The sequence below is a fragment of the Scatophagus argus genome, chromosome 5 (assembly GCF_020382885.2).
Source record: "Scatophagus argus isolate fScaArg1 chromosome 5, fScaArg1.pri, whole genome shotgun sequence".
Classification (NCBI taxonomy): domain Eukaryota; kingdom Metazoa; phylum Chordata; class Actinopteri; family Scatophagidae; genus Scatophagus; species Scatophagus argus.
In genome coordinates, this window is record NC_058497.1 from 848,927 (window position 1) to 863,504 (window position 14,578).

The 14,578-nt window shown below is 39.8% G+C and overlaps 3 protein-coding genes across 5 annotated transcripts in view; 1 reads left to right on the forward strand and 2 right to left on the reverse strand.

The window, feature by feature from the left end:
* nf1a (neurofibromin 1a) overlaps positions 1 to 14,578 on the forward strand; it is a 109,308-nt gene that overhangs the window by 57,353 nt on the left and 37,377 nt on the right. For all 3 annotated transcript variants that reach the window (XM_046388066.1, XM_046388068.1, XM_046388067.1), the window contains 4 exons: positions 411 to 508; positions 1,483 to 1,629; positions 1,732 to 1,878; positions 2,704 to 2,814. In XM_046388066.1, the coding sequence (XP_046244022.1) occupies positions 411 to 508; positions 1,483 to 1,629; positions 1,732 to 1,878; positions 2,704 to 2,814 (503 nt within the window). The remainder of the gene's footprint in view (positions 1 to 410; positions 509 to 1,482; positions 1,630 to 1,731; positions 1,879 to 2,703; positions 2,815 to 14,578) is intronic.
* On the reverse strand, positions 6,098 to 10,754 carry omgb (oligodendrocyte myelin glycoprotein b). Its single transcript, XM_046388077.1, has 3 exons — positions 10,152 to 10,754; positions 8,230 to 8,442; positions 6,098 to 7,882 (listed from the first exon to the last, which is right to left on the reverse strand). The coding sequence occupies exons 1-3, from the start codon at positions 10,154 to 10,156 to the stop codon at positions 6,892 to 6,894; spliced, it is 1,209 nt and encodes a 402-aa protein (XP_046244033.1). The 5' UTR covers positions 10,157 to 10,754; the 3' UTR covers positions 6,098 to 6,891.
* LOC124058658 (mucin-3A) lies at positions 11,329 to 14,370 on the reverse strand. The gene is made up of 2 exons (XM_046388076.1): positions 14,218 to 14,370; positions 11,329 to 13,692 (listed from the first exon to the last, which is right to left on the reverse strand). Exon 2 carries the CDS (start codon positions 13,648 to 13,650, stop codon positions 12,316 to 12,318), a length of 1,335 nt encoding a protein of 444 aa, XP_046244032.1. The 5' UTR covers positions 13,651 to 13,692; positions 14,218 to 14,370; the 3' UTR covers positions 11,329 to 12,315.

Genomic DNA, 14,578 nt, shown 5'->3' on the forward strand with positions numbered 1-14,578 from the left:
GCAAATGGAATTGCTGTTCTACCACTACCAAAAATAGCAGTACAAAATTGGAATAAACATCCTTTAATGATTATTGATCCACCGTTCTGTGTCAAATTCTAACTTTGTGTATGGCAAGAATTCCTTGGAAGCAAGTTAACCAAACACCAAGTGTGAGTCGCTATTTGCGGTTGGTACTTCTGCAATCATGTCTCTAGACAGCATGACCACCAGAAACTTACCTCCTTTAGCGATGAACCAGGATTGGGCTATTTACTGTCACAGCCAACCTGTCATAGTGAGTGAAAGCAAGACAATGTAACTCTTACTGACCACCACTGTGGCCACATTTCACAGTGATGACATTTACCTGAAATCTACCTGTTTATTTTTTGTAAATGTGTGTTTTATGTTCCTGTCCTTTCTCTCAGATTCTGCAGAGCATCGCAAACCATGTCTTGTTTACAAAAGAGGAGCACATGAGGCCTTTTAATGACTTTGTGAAGAGCAACTTTGATTCAGCCCGGAGGTAAGACACATATCCTCATTCAGTATCTGAAAATACAACTCCCCATCAGTCTGTTTTCTTAACAAATAATATTTTCTGTATAACTATAGTCAAGTTGCAAGAATTTGCCATTTGCTGGTTTAAATTATGTCTGCCATTCCTCTGAAAGGGTTGGAACTGGAGTTTGTATGCTTTCAGTATAATGGATACTGTTGAACCAAAGCCAGTGTACTTGCATTTTCAAGACAGTCACTTAAAGAGATAATGAGCAAATCACACCAGCAGCTCATTTTCAATGTGTCGTAAATGTCTGCTGCGCTTTATGAGTTTTTACTGTGTCAAGCTGCTTGTGTGATGATCCTTTGAGACAAAGTGGCATTGCTCCCACATGGTTGGTGGAAATTATATAAAAGATACTTCATTTTATCAAAAAAAGGCTTACTTGCTTGAGGTCATTTTTGCCCCTTTGGGAAAAGAGTTAATGATTTTAATGCGGAAAGATAACACCTTTTTTTCACATGGTGAACATTTAAGTCACATGAATGATCAGTTATTTCTACTCTAAAAGAAGAAGAAAAAGGAGGTCTGTCTGCTGTTGTCATGCTTGCTGATATGTCCAAGAATCGCAGTCCCAGCTTAATTCTCACATTCCTTCATAATTCCCTAAAGCAGCTGGTTATGTTTCTTTTTCTTCTTTTGTGAGGTTTATTGACAGTTACAAACAACGGGTTTGGTTTTCAGTTTGTGACTTCAACTTCTGCTCTTTTACAGCCATGTATAACATAGCCTATACTGCCAACTTCTGTCAAAACTACACTTTGTGTAGCCTAATTAATTCACTCCAAACCAGCTGATGGAATATTTTTAATTCACATGTTTATTGTTTGTTTTATCTAACATTTCAAATGTTTGCTTCTAATTTACTTTATATTTAGGGCTTAAAGCAGTGAGGTGCCTGGAGAGTTTGACTGTGTGTTCTCTTCACTCCACCACAGGTTTTTCTTGGACATAGCATCTGACTCTCCACCCAGTGACTCGGTCAACCACAGTCTATCATTTATCAGCGATGGCAACGTGTTGGCCCTCCATCGTTTGCTGTGGAACAACCAAGAGAGGATCGGCCAGTACCTCTCAAGTAACAGGTCACAATAACACAATCAGCGTTACTTGGTGAAGCACAAAACTATTGTGTTCTGCTGTATAATCTCACTTTTGACAATATTTCATTATTATCTTATTTCCAGGGACCACAAGGCCGTGGGTAGGAGACCTTTTGACAAGATGGCGACCCTGCTGGCCTACCTGGGACCTCCTGAACACAAACCTGTGGCTGACACCCACTGGTCCAGTCTCAACCTGACCAGCTCCAAATTTGAGGAGTTCATGACCAGGTAACACTCATATCAGCCTGTAACAAAACATAATGTCTCTTCAGGGTTTCTCCATCATGTCTCCCGGTAAAATTGAGTTGCTCCATTAGATTCTAAGTCTCTGCTGAACCTCATAACAACAGCATTATGTTGTTACAATATATGGGTGGAGTGAGTCATTGTTTATTTGCTGTAACATTCAGCATGCTTAGGTATGATGACTATTTTGTTTGGAGTGTGGTTGTGTGCACTTTATTTCAGTTTGAAATGTGTTTGAACCCTCACCTACTGAGTAACAGTAATACAAAATCAGCTCTTGGTGTTTCTGTTTTTTTGACTGTATCTCTCATTGCAATATAGAAAAGAGATGTAGTACAAATGTAGTACTTAATTTGCTACTCCTATTTTCCTCTAAACCTGACTTCATGGGTTTTTTTTGTTACCTCTTTCCCTCTCATTATAGGAACTTCATGACTTAATGCTATAGTGAATCCCAAGGTGCTTTTGTAGCTGCTGTTTTTCCAATTGTCACTATGTTCTCCACATAGACAGGTTCCCCGTCTTACCAATAATCTAAAATGTGACACAGACGTTTTCCGTCAATATTTTAAACCAACTGAAAACATTCAACAATTTGTTAGTATTCGTTAATGATACCATCTGCAGATCATCAATTGCTATGGTCAGATTGACTGGAATTTGAAATCTAATCCAGTGATCTGACAGTCATATAAAATAAAATACAGTTTTATTGTAATACAAACTGATCACTAAAAAAATCACTAAATCATAAGCTCAAATAAATTAAGGTGTGACTGATCCCCAGTTCTGTGCTTTGTTCTGTAGGCACCAAGTCCATGAGAAAGAAGAGTTCAAAGCCTTAAAGACCCTCAACATCTTTTATCAGGCAGGAACCTCCAAAACCGGAAACCCAGTGTTCTACTACGTGGCCCGCAGGTAAGACCTGGGAGTCCATGTTACTTCTAAAAAATGTAGAAAGTGTTAAATTGTTCCAAATATGAAAACATTTGCAAAATAAATGCAACACATGTTGTACACAGTGACCAGAAAATAAGATACAATGTTAGTAGTACTGTTGTTTCTTATAGTTTTACTCTTTATATCAGGTTGACAAAATGTTAAGTATATCTCTCAGTATAAATTAGTCCAGTACACCACAGTCACCAACATCGTCAACCTACTGGATCTAGTTTTTCCCACTCATCTGCAAGTCTACATTTTAAAAAATTCACTCTCCAAGCTGTTAGAATTACTTTACTGATGGTAGCAAAGGGAGAGGGAATAGAGATGAAAGTGTGACGCCAGCAGGCTGAGAGGGACAAAACACAGTAGAGTACAGAAAATTAAGAATGAACATTTTATTAGCCTGGTTTAGTGGATACCAGTCCACTGAAATGAGAGATGCTGCAATCAACCAGCCAAGGATTGAAATCAGCCAGTTTTCAGCATTGTCGGCCCGGACCGGCGACTGGCTGGTCCGTTTTACGCGTGCACATGCCCAGAGCAGCACAGGTAATAACACTGCCGTGGTCACAACCCCATGCGGAAATGTCTTTGATTGACGAGGACTCAAAGCTCGCAATGTGTAATATATGTAAGGCCAAAGTAAACCGTGGGGGTACTACCACGAAAATGTTCGTAACAAACCTAATCAGACACTTTAAACACCATCGCCCAGCCGAACGTGCCCATTTTAAAGCTAGCCAGATCTCATTGCAAGACCCAAGCAAAAAACCTCCCCTATGTTTCCTTGGTATGAGCAGTGAAATCACCAAAGCCATTATATGGAAAATTATGGAATTCATGACCCTGGATGATCAGCCATTATCCATAATGGAGAATAAAATGTTACCGGAGTAGCATAGCTCCTTTAAGAAATAGATCAGTATGTATGTGAATGAGGAAGGAGTGAGTGGTGAAGCGAGAGAGTGAGCGGCGAGTGATGGCATTTATGCAGCGAAGCAGAAGTGTAAGCAGAGTTAGCCATAAGTTTGAGTTGACTTTAAATGTTCAGTACAAGTTAGAGTCATTCGGTAACTAAATGCTACAAGTGAAGGTGTTAGCCCCGAAAGCAGAACTTAGCTTCAGCACAGAAGGAAAATCCCCCACTTCCCTGCCATGGTCAGACTAAGAAGGGAAATGGTTAACAAGAAACTTCAGAGATTTGATGAATTACCGCAGCCTTGGTGAATTTATAAGTATACTGCAAAATGATATGAGTAACAGACATTTTTTTGTGTTATAAATTAATTTCATCCGAGCCAGAGGTCTGAATCATCGTCAGGTTGACTGCCTTCTCAGTGACAATAACATTACCCAGGGCCTGGCATACCACACTGAAGTAAGATGGTTAAGCCGAGGTGCTGTGCTGAAACGTTTCTTTGATCTACGAGAGGAAATCGGGCGGTTCATGGAGAAAACAGGAAAAGCGGTGATGAAATTCCAATCTCCGGAATGGCTGCAGGACCTTGCATTTCTGGTGGATAGAACACTTGCATAATCTCAACAAAATGATGCAAGGCCGCAAAAACATAGTATCATGACAGCATACATGCATTCAAGTTGAAGCTGACTTTGTGGGAGATACATCTGGCAAGTGGTGACCATGCTCATTTCCCCTGTCTAAGAGACGTACGTGCGACCCCCATTAATGCTGACATGAAACGGTACAAAGACAAGATTGCAGGATTGCTGTGGGAGTTTGAGAAACGGTTTCAGGTCTTTGGTGAACTCGAAACACAAGTCGCAGTTTTTCGCTCACCGTTCACAGTTTCACATCACAAAGCTTCTGATATGCCTGTTGACATCCAACTAGAAATAACTGGTTTGCAGTGTGATGCAGATTTTAAGGACAAATTTGCCTCAGTGAACACATTTTATCAGTATCTCCTGCCAGGGTACCCCACGTTAACAGCCCTGGCTGTAACAATTCTGTGCACATTTGGGACAAACTACCTTTGTGAAAGTTTTCTCGGTAGTGACCATCAATAAAACAAAACTGTGCTCAAGGCTCACACACAAGCACTTAAATGACATTCTGGAATTGGCTGCTGACATGAAGCCTGATACTCATGCACTTGTGCAGGCCAAAAGATGCCAAGTTTCAGGAGCAAAAGCAAAGTGGACTAGGCTAACTCCTGTAAAGTGCTGCTTCAGACACTTTTTGCAGTCTAAAGGATACAGTTCTGTGAAAATGAATCCTTGCTGTGGTAATAGTTAAAACGTGCAATTTAGTCAACAGCTTCACTATAAAAGAGTTTGGGTTGGTGGAATCCTGTTGTTCATGCAATGCAATATGTTGTAATGCCGTATGTTTCATGTATAAAGTTCATACACTTACAGGGCAGGTGATTACTCTCTTCCTTATACATTTGAAATGGCTCCCACTTACTTTGTAAGGTGTGGGGACTCAATTTAGATTTTGAAAATTATTACACACGAGTTAAAATAATTCCTAGATCTTGATAAGTTGATTTAATCTTAAAGTGCAATACTATATTTTTCAGTTCCAAATACCTGTGACTTAAAGTGCCTTTGTACAATTATCAGTTGTAAATGCACACGTATTTGATGACCTGAAGCAAATTGCTTGTTTTTCTTAAGAAATCTGAGGTTGTTCATAATGTTTTGTAAAAGGATAGTTCATTAAATATTAAGATTTTCCTAATGTACTCATACTTTTTTGCACTTAAACAAAGGGAGAAACATGAATTATTGTTATTTATAGGTGATTATGTTATGATTTTACTGGTCCGGCCCACTTGACATCAAATTACACTATATGAGGTCCCTGAACTAAAATAAGTTTGACTCCCCTGGCTTAGATTGTCTTGGAGATGCATCTGTTGAGGTCAGTAGATGTCAGCAGCACATCGCATGAGTTGATTTTGAGTTGGGATTTTTAGTTTTTAATTCTACATTTATAGTTTTTATACACTTGTTAATTAACTCGTCTTCAGCCCATCTTGCTATTTTTGTCTAAGTTGACAGTTTGTTCGCACGGATGTGCATTTTGGTCAAAACGAGCTTCTGCATGTGTCTGTTTGAGCTTTTGTTTTGTTTTGTTTTTTTTGAAATCATACAATGTTGAGCAATATGTGAAATTTCCAGGATGATTTTTTTTTTCACACTAATACAACTTTCAGTAATGTGATGGATTGACTGACTGACTGACAGTTGATGCTGCTCCCAGGAGGCAATCTCCTGGGAGCAGTTGTCACTTAGGAATACTGAATTTGTTGTCAGGCCATCTTTGAATGCACTGTTTTAATTGCTTTACAGTAACTTCAGTCACAGCTCACTAAATATGACACAAAGATTGTTTTCTAAAGTATCTTTTAAAGGAATGTAAAACAGTTGTTGCTTTTACTGAAATTTTGATGGGCCTTTTTGCAACATGATACTTTCATGTGCTTTGGTTTTTCTTCTTGGAGTGTATTTTTGTTACCGTATTGCATTATAAAGGATTCATTGCAGAGAAATTCATGAAATTTCTATTTTTATTAAGTTTCCATTGCAGACAGGAACACAAAATTATTCATGTCACTAGCCCTTTATTGGCAACTTTTTTCCTTTTCGTATTGATGTTTTGCTCCTCACTACTCGCAAACAGAGTGAGCCATGTGGCTGAGAAATGTTATGTAATGTATAAGTATGCTCCATACAGCCAAATGTAGAACAAGCATCCTATTATGAAGGATGTATAGAGCAAAGCAATCTGTCAGTGTGCAAGAGTTATACTGCGAGTTGAACGTTGACATTTGCACTCCAGTTGAACCACATATTCAGATATTTTGAATAGATTTTTTTAAAGTCTTGTTGGTTTATACTGTATAATTCATGTTGATGTACAGGTGCATTGATGACGGTAATGGTGAGAGAAGGCAGTAACAGTGACAACAGTTTTGACAGGGAAAATGAAAATGGAGGTGCTGAGTGGAGTTACAAGGGTCATATATTCCCCATCCAAAAAAATCCACTAAAGTCGAGTTTTCTCTAACCTGTCAAGGTGGTTCAGGCGGTGCTGAATACTGTAATCATGACCAAAATGGTCAAGGTAACAGTTTGTTGAGTCTGAACAAGCAGTCCTTGACCATTATTCTGTGAGTTAGCCACTTGCGGCTTGTTGGTTAAAGACCATGGGCTAGCTGTTGTGCTTTTGTGTGTGGAGACACTGTCAAAACTTGGGGAAGATGTCCAGACAAATACCATGTGGTACCTAGATTCATTTACTCCTCTTTTGTCCTGATACATTCCTGTCTCAAAAAGTGCAGATTTTGCCTGGGAACTAGACGTTACCTCTCCAGTTCTTGCAGGGAACTGACCATCAGGCCCTTCTCCTCTGCTGCTGACCCAGAGTGGTGGCTCTGTTAACAGTGCAGAGTGCCACTCACTCCTCGGTGTTGCCACATGGGTTTGTCCACAGATCGGTCTTGTATAACAGGGACAGCCAAAGACAGCTGCGCGGGTTTGCTCAGCCCATCTCAGGAGCTTTGTTATGTTTTCTTCTTCTTCACAAGCCCAGGGATTATCCCCAAGAGTTATCGTCTCCAGCACCCTCAGCTTGTCAAAGATCCCCTCTGACAACCAGGAGAAGCGATTAGCGTGCAAGTAAAACTGAGTCAGCCTTGGTAGCCGATCCAATGATCCAGGCAGGATCTGCACCAGATAGTTATGTGACAAATCAATGCTCTCCAGGTTGTGTGGCATATTTGTGGGTACAGTCCAAAACCTGTTGTGACTGAGGTTGAGAGCTTGAAGACTTGGTAGCGTGTTGTTGATGAAAACCACTCTCTCCAGCTCGTTGTCCGACAGATCCAGTACTTTCAGGTTCCAGTGGTAAGCAGTGTCATTTTTGTCCAGAGAGCGTATGTGGTTCCCTGCTGCTCGGATATCCCACAGAGAACGTGGCAAAGAGGGGGGCAGGCTCTTCAGGCGATTGTAGGATAGGTCGAGGGTTCGCAGGTGGGCATAGTGGCTGAGCTGGCTGTCCAAGGTCTGCAAGCTGTCAAAAGAGTGTAGTATTAAAAACCTCATTTATATGTGTGTATAGTTAAGTTTGCTTAGGTTTGAGAGGTAAATAAATCGATAAATCTTACCAGATTTTGTTGATGTGGATGCATGGAATACTGCAAATTTTATTTGCTGTTGATGGATTCTAATCCTGAAAAGTTTAACTTTTATTAACTAACAAGCTGTTTTACCATACATACGCTGGCCAGATATTTCTTCTGTATAATCCTGAACTTCACCTCTCTAAGAAAAGAACCTATTTTTGAGGACCTGCTTTATGACTGTAGAACTTTGTATCATGTACCTATCACATAGAGAGAAATCCAGAAGTTGTCATACCTGTTAAAAGACAGGTTGAGAAAGTGGATGTTGTGCTGCAGACCCACTGGTAGTTTGGTTAGGCCCCGTGAGGAGCAATCCACCACACGGTGTCCCCGGCTGCAGGAGCACACAGAGGGGCAGATGGAGAGCACCCAGCTTTCCAGCAGGCCACACAGCAGCAGGAGCAGGCAGGGCAGCCAAGAGGCAGAGTAGGCAGGCATGCTCAGAGCTCTGGAAGATCACACACAAGTGAAGGTTAGGTGTCTTGATTGTAGGAAAAGATGGAAAATTCTGTATTATAGATTAGTTCATTCATATTCTGCTGTGTTCTTGGTTTCAAGAGTCCCATTTTGATATTCTAAAGTGAAAAACTGATTTCTTGGTGGATTGATACAAAATCTGTCATAAATATTCATGGTTCCCAGACAGTGAATTCTAATGACTTATCCTATTAAAAAAGACATTCCTACTAGCTTAAAATTTGTGCTTAGTTACTTTAAAAATGTTAGCAAATTGACCATGGTAAACATTTCCTTCAAACTTCAACCTTTATTTTGGCAGTATATTTGTTTTCATACACCGAAATTCTTTCTCTGCATTTAACCCATCACTAATCGAACACACACATGCAACATGCAGTGAAACACACAGGAGCAGTGGGCTGCCATGTCAGGCACCAGTGGAGCAATTGGGGGTTTAAGTGCCTTGCTCAATGGCACATTGACTTACTAATAGAGGGAGGAAGCATCAGTCCCTCCACCACACCCAATTTTTTTTTTGCCAGTCCGGGGTGGAATCGAACCGGCGACGCTCCAGTCACAAGCCGTTTCTCAAACCTCTAGGCCACGGCTGCCCCCCTCCTGCTAAACAGTAGCATCTTGTAGCATTGTGAGAATATTAGCAAGCTGATTTTAGTATTTAGCTAAAGAAAAAACTCTACTAGACTCTTGGTCTCGCTGTAGTTGTATCCAGTGAGGTTATGTTGTTTTAGACTATTAGAAACATAATTTCCAAGTTGTGTTGCTTTTCTAAAATGTGACTTCAACCTTTTCAGAATTATTGTGTCTTGTACATGCTCAGATTAAGTTCTTGGCGCACTCACACTGTAAGAACTGGAGTCTTCACTGTACTTCAACTTACCTTCAGTCAGGGACTTTGCTTGCAATCTCAATAATTTGACTTACACTTTCATTCTGACTGATACTAATATTGGAGTAGATGAGCTGGAGAAATAATGTGATCTTTTAGCTGTCATCATTATGTAATTTAATACCTGTCATAGTGTGTGTTGTTGAATTAGCAGCTTGAGAAAAAAAAATAGCCTTTTCAAGCATGTGCTTCGGAAATACAGAGCAGAGAGGAGTGATTGTTTTGAATGTCAGCATAAACCCGGACTGTCTTCCTGTCATGACCAGACCCATTCTGAAGTTGGACAGACAGCTTAGCGTTGTGCTCCAAATGCGTATTAACAAGTCATCCTGCCAGCTAGTCTGAAACTCTGCCAGTGGAACTGGAGTGCTGCAGTGAGTCTCAGTTCATTCAGGACGATGCACAGTGTCCGCAACTGCAGATGTGCTGAGCTAAACACTCAAGGTCTGTGTGTTTGTGTTTTCAAAGACAGTTATTAAGTCAAAACCCCTGAAATGTGTTCCAGAAATTTCTCCATGCTGTCATTCAATATGTGGTTGATGACAGTTGATGTTCTGCTATGATGTTCTGCTATGATCGTACGTCACAAAATTCAAATTATTATTTAAATTCTGTAGCAATTCTGTCTGTTATTGTCTCCATGGAATACCTAAAGGAGAAATCTGAATAGAGACAGCACAGCCAGTACAACATTACACTGCATTAAGAGGATTCTGAATGAAATGGCTCACTCTCCTCCCCATCATATAAATGGTACATTTTTCCTTATGTTTGCATTTAAAATCACTTACCTCATTCTTGTTAGTGTTGGTCTGTCATCTCTCCTGTTGTTTCTTCCTGCAATCCAGCTGTTGTTCCCTTTGTACTGTATTGGTTCCCTGCTGTTGGAAGATAGTGGTCTCAAGTTCTTTTTCCTGGCTGTTCTGGCCTTGTACTAAACATACTGCCTGCTACTGAAGCACTGTCCCCATCCTGCTCACTGCTCTGCAGGCTCCAGATGCAGCTGAGGGTCTGATGTGGGCTAGCAGAAAGAGATGGGGGTGGGGGGGTTGCAGCAGCGAGCGAGCCAGCCCACTCTGCTGATGAGGCAAGCGGTAGCTGAAATGGCGTGTGTGTGTGTGTGTGTGTGTGTGTATGTGTGTCCTCTATAACTCTCTTAGTCACATGCATTCTCATGCACATTTTGTCATAGAGCCAAGCCCAAAGAGACAAAAGGCTGTCCAGTTGGTCGTAGCTCTGCAGAGCCTTTTAGGGTACACGGTTAACATAGTTTCTAACACCTGTAGCAAATACACATACATACTTAGTCTTTTCCTGAAACAAATCGGTACAATAATCAATCCACCCGCTAATCATAACTTGAGGGACTGTGAATAGTCTTTTTCTTTTCTGTACTGTGTACAGCTGCAGGTACTTGTTTCCTGTGTATTTATTCTTATTCTTATTCTTGCCTGCTTTGCACCCTCTATATCCCGTTTGCTGCTGTTACACTTTAATTTCCCAGTAATGGGACTAATAAAGGATTATCTTATCTTATCTTAAATAAGCTCTAGTGCTTCCTAGATCTAGACCTGCTCTAATTGGAAAGTAACATAACAAAATAACTCTTGTTGTGAATTGGTGCTATGTAAATAAACCAAATTGAATTGAATTGAATTGAATTGCACCCCACCTGTTCAGCACTAGCTTAACAAGTGGGTGTGATCATCACAGTTAACCCCCCCATATAACATGTGTATAGCATATAGTACTCCCTGTGTGTCTGGTGTGACACTAGCACATAGTTTTAACCAGTTTTGTTGCATCATGGCTGTGCTAAACAGGTGAATCACATTGTAAACAGAGGGCCAGCTCAGAGGCCATTATAAAATAACTATTAAATATGACTATCACTTAGGCTGAGTTAAAATAGCAAATACAGCAATACATACAATTATAATGAAGTCATTTACTTTGTTGTTATTCTGCCAGGTTTTAAAGTTTTTATTAATTAAGCCCATTTGAATAATGTACAGCTTCAGAGTTTTTTTGGCATGTGGAAGTGTCTTTGTTTTTAATATAAGATTCAAAACCACAACCACTCAGACATGTGACAGAAAGCTATTTCCCTTCATCTAACTCTCATCTAATCTCTACAAAACAAAGTAAAAATATGCAAATACACATTTAGAGAAGTGCTAGCAAAAGCTTCATGATCAGGATTATTATTATTAATGATCAGGATTAAATTAACAGTAAATCAATGTGACAAATAAATACGTGGACTGACTCTACCTTCTGCGTCTGCTGAAACACTAGGAAGCCCTTTCTGTATCATCGCATATAAAGAAAATGCAAATGTTTTTATTTGGCATGCAACATAATCATATGTTGAGAAGGATGCTGGCCACTGTGGTATGGAAAGTGTTACCAGTTGTTGTAATACCCACACATAGTTCTGTTTTTCCATCAGCTGCAAGATGTCTGCAATACCAAATTGTCTGCATGTACTTTATTGTGATGGTTCCAATAATATGACTTATCAATCTATTATAGCCCTGTGCATCACACATAATTGAGGATCTACAATTCTTATTTCAGAAAAGTTGAGATGATGTATGACATGTAAATAAAAACAGAATGTGATAATTCTAAAATAAAGTGTCTACAACAGTTTTATTAAGTGTTCCTGAACCATTGCAATTACATCCTTTATATAGTCATGTGTTTCACACAGTGGTGAACCTTGACCCATGCTTGCAACCTTTCTTTGCTCCTTTCATACCCAAACATACACCATTCCAACTGATCTGGAGGGTATTTTATGACATTTCCCTTTCTTTAATTGTAAACTTCTGTTAAAATTATTCTGCTTTATTACACTGCTTTTGCAGTAGATGCAGCTGCATAGAAGCCAATGAAAGTGAATGTGTTGGGGATTTAGGGATTAAGCTCGCTCAAAATTGCCACAGGCCATCATTCCCTTTCCATAGCTGTAGATACAGTAGGGTAATTTATCGAATGGTCTTCACTGGGGTTTTTAACCTCAGAATTGTTATTTGTGGACAGTGGATGATTAGTTTGGAAAGAGGATGCTGAGACAGAATTTTCAACAGTCTCTTCTTGTTTCATTTCTGAAACAACTGCAGCAGTCCCATTGCTTTCTTGTACATCATTTTCGTTCACCTCTCGACCAGATATAGTCTCTTGATGTTTACCGCCAAATGTTGTGCCTGGTGTCATGTCTTGTAACTCCTCATCTGTCTCTGGGAGCAATGACAACCTTTTGGACATCCTCTGAGGCAGGAAGCTGGTGAGGGAAATCCGGTTAGATGATCTCTTTGTTACTTGGCCATAATCAGCTCCGCCCTCTAGAAATGGTGATGGACCTGCCCACTCTGTAGACGTTATCTTCTGCGTCTGAAGCTTTCGTTTCTTTATGTAGATGAACAGGAATCCTGCTATCATAAATACCAGAGCTCCACCTATTACTCCTGCCACTATTTTACTGTGGTACATTTTGTTTTTTGACGTGGCTTTTTTTTCTTGAGAACCTTGCCCTTTTTTTGCCCTGGTAATATGGATGAATGGTGTCTTTGTTGTGGCTGGTGAAGTTTTGTACATACCAGTGGACTGCTTAGCAGTCTGTGACTGGGCTTGTACTTGTGTACTTGTACTTGTGTACTTGTTTTCACCAGGCTTGGTAGATGTGCTTTTAGAAGAGAGAAAGTTTGTAGATGGTGTTGGATGTGTGGAAGGATGAGTAATTTTATCGCTGGCAAATTGGAAAGTCTGTGTCTGTCTTGTGTATTGGCTTTGAGTGGAGCTCCTTAACATTGAAAGTATCCTTGACGTTGCAGTTGGATGGCTGACTGGACTGTTTATCACCATTGTTGATGATGTTGGGACTTTTAGTCGTACTTCTGTCACGAGCATCATGGCTACTGTTGAGCTTTTTAATTGCAGTAACATTGAATATGTAGGAGATGCTTCTGTATGAATATTTGGTGAGAGTGTTTTCAAAGCTGTTTCAGTTGTTTGCAGTGATGATTCAGTGCTGGGTTTTGTAGCTTTTTCCTCTGTTCGATTCACTTGAATGCTGATAGACTGTGTGATGTTTTCACCTGAATCCTCCGAGAGTGGATTTAAGTTGGACGTTTCCTGTGTTGTCAGCTGGCTGTGAGTGAACCTTTTTCCTGTCTCTTCTGTCATTTCATCAGTGAAGATGTGATGCTGGCCAGAGGTCACTGTGCTGCTTGCTGTCAGTGGCAGCAGCCATATGAAAATTAGGCTTATGAAATCGATGGTCATGGCTTTTGTTCCTGTCTCTTGTCGGTTGCTGTTTCGTTGCAGCTAGAACAGAGGAAGTTATTTTGTCAGTGCTACACAGCATAGAGCCTGAAGCCGTGTTAAGGAAATAGTTCAAGGGAGTTTGATCAAAAAAGAGCTGTTGTTGTGAAATGCAATTAAGTAGGCATATGTTTCAAGGGTGTGTACAGATATAGTTAAAGCACTAAAGCAACAGTTTCATCATCAACTTACAATCATCTCTCCACAGGTCTTAGGTTACATTTTAGATGTTAACATAACTTAAAATGAAGGAGGTTTTTAGTTTACTAACTTGCACTGAAAAATCCTTTTTTGTTTGTTTGGTTTTTTTTTTTAACTTTTAAAATCATTTCTCAATCACAAATTGCTGCAAGGTACTTAGGTTGTGATTGATTAAGTTATGGTGTTGGGACTGTTTCAGTCCATAAAATTCAAATTGTCTGATATTGATTTGTCATTCAGTCTTAAGTTTAGCATCAGTTCAAAGCACTCAAGGTTTTAGGTTGACCGAAGGGTAAATAGTAATTTAAATGTTTAAAATGTACTTACAGTGACTTTACACAGATGACCTCCGTAACCCGTTAGATGTGTTGTTAGAAGGCGTATTAAACGTTAAATAGTTGAAGGATATTATGCTGTTGTCTGTCTGGCAGAATGTCTTTTAAGCAGGAACTAGGGTCTCTTCTCTCTTTTTTTTTTTTATTCTTGCCTCACTTACAGGAAATGTGACATCCGATACTGGTGACAGCATTCTCAGCCTGTTGTGCTAAACATGGTACTTCATGTTTCACACCAAAACCTTGAAATGCTTTATAAAACCCTGAAGTGTAGTGAATTAACATCTGTAACAATCCAGTATGTCTAGTGACATGACTGATCTCTAAGACATAAATAATTTTAAATAATTTTA

What these genes read in the sequence shown, in the direction of transcription:
- LOC124058658 (XM_046388076.1), bottom strand. Translation starts at nt 13,650, where the DNA reads ATGACCATCGATTTCATAAGCCTAATTTTCATATGGCTGCTGCCACTG.
- omgb (XM_046388077.1), bottom strand. An exon ending in CTCAACCTGTCTTTTAACAG is followed by an intron (nt 7,883 to 8,229) that starts GTATGACAACTT and finishes CTCTTTTGACAG; the next exon opens with CTTGCAGACCTTGGACAGCC.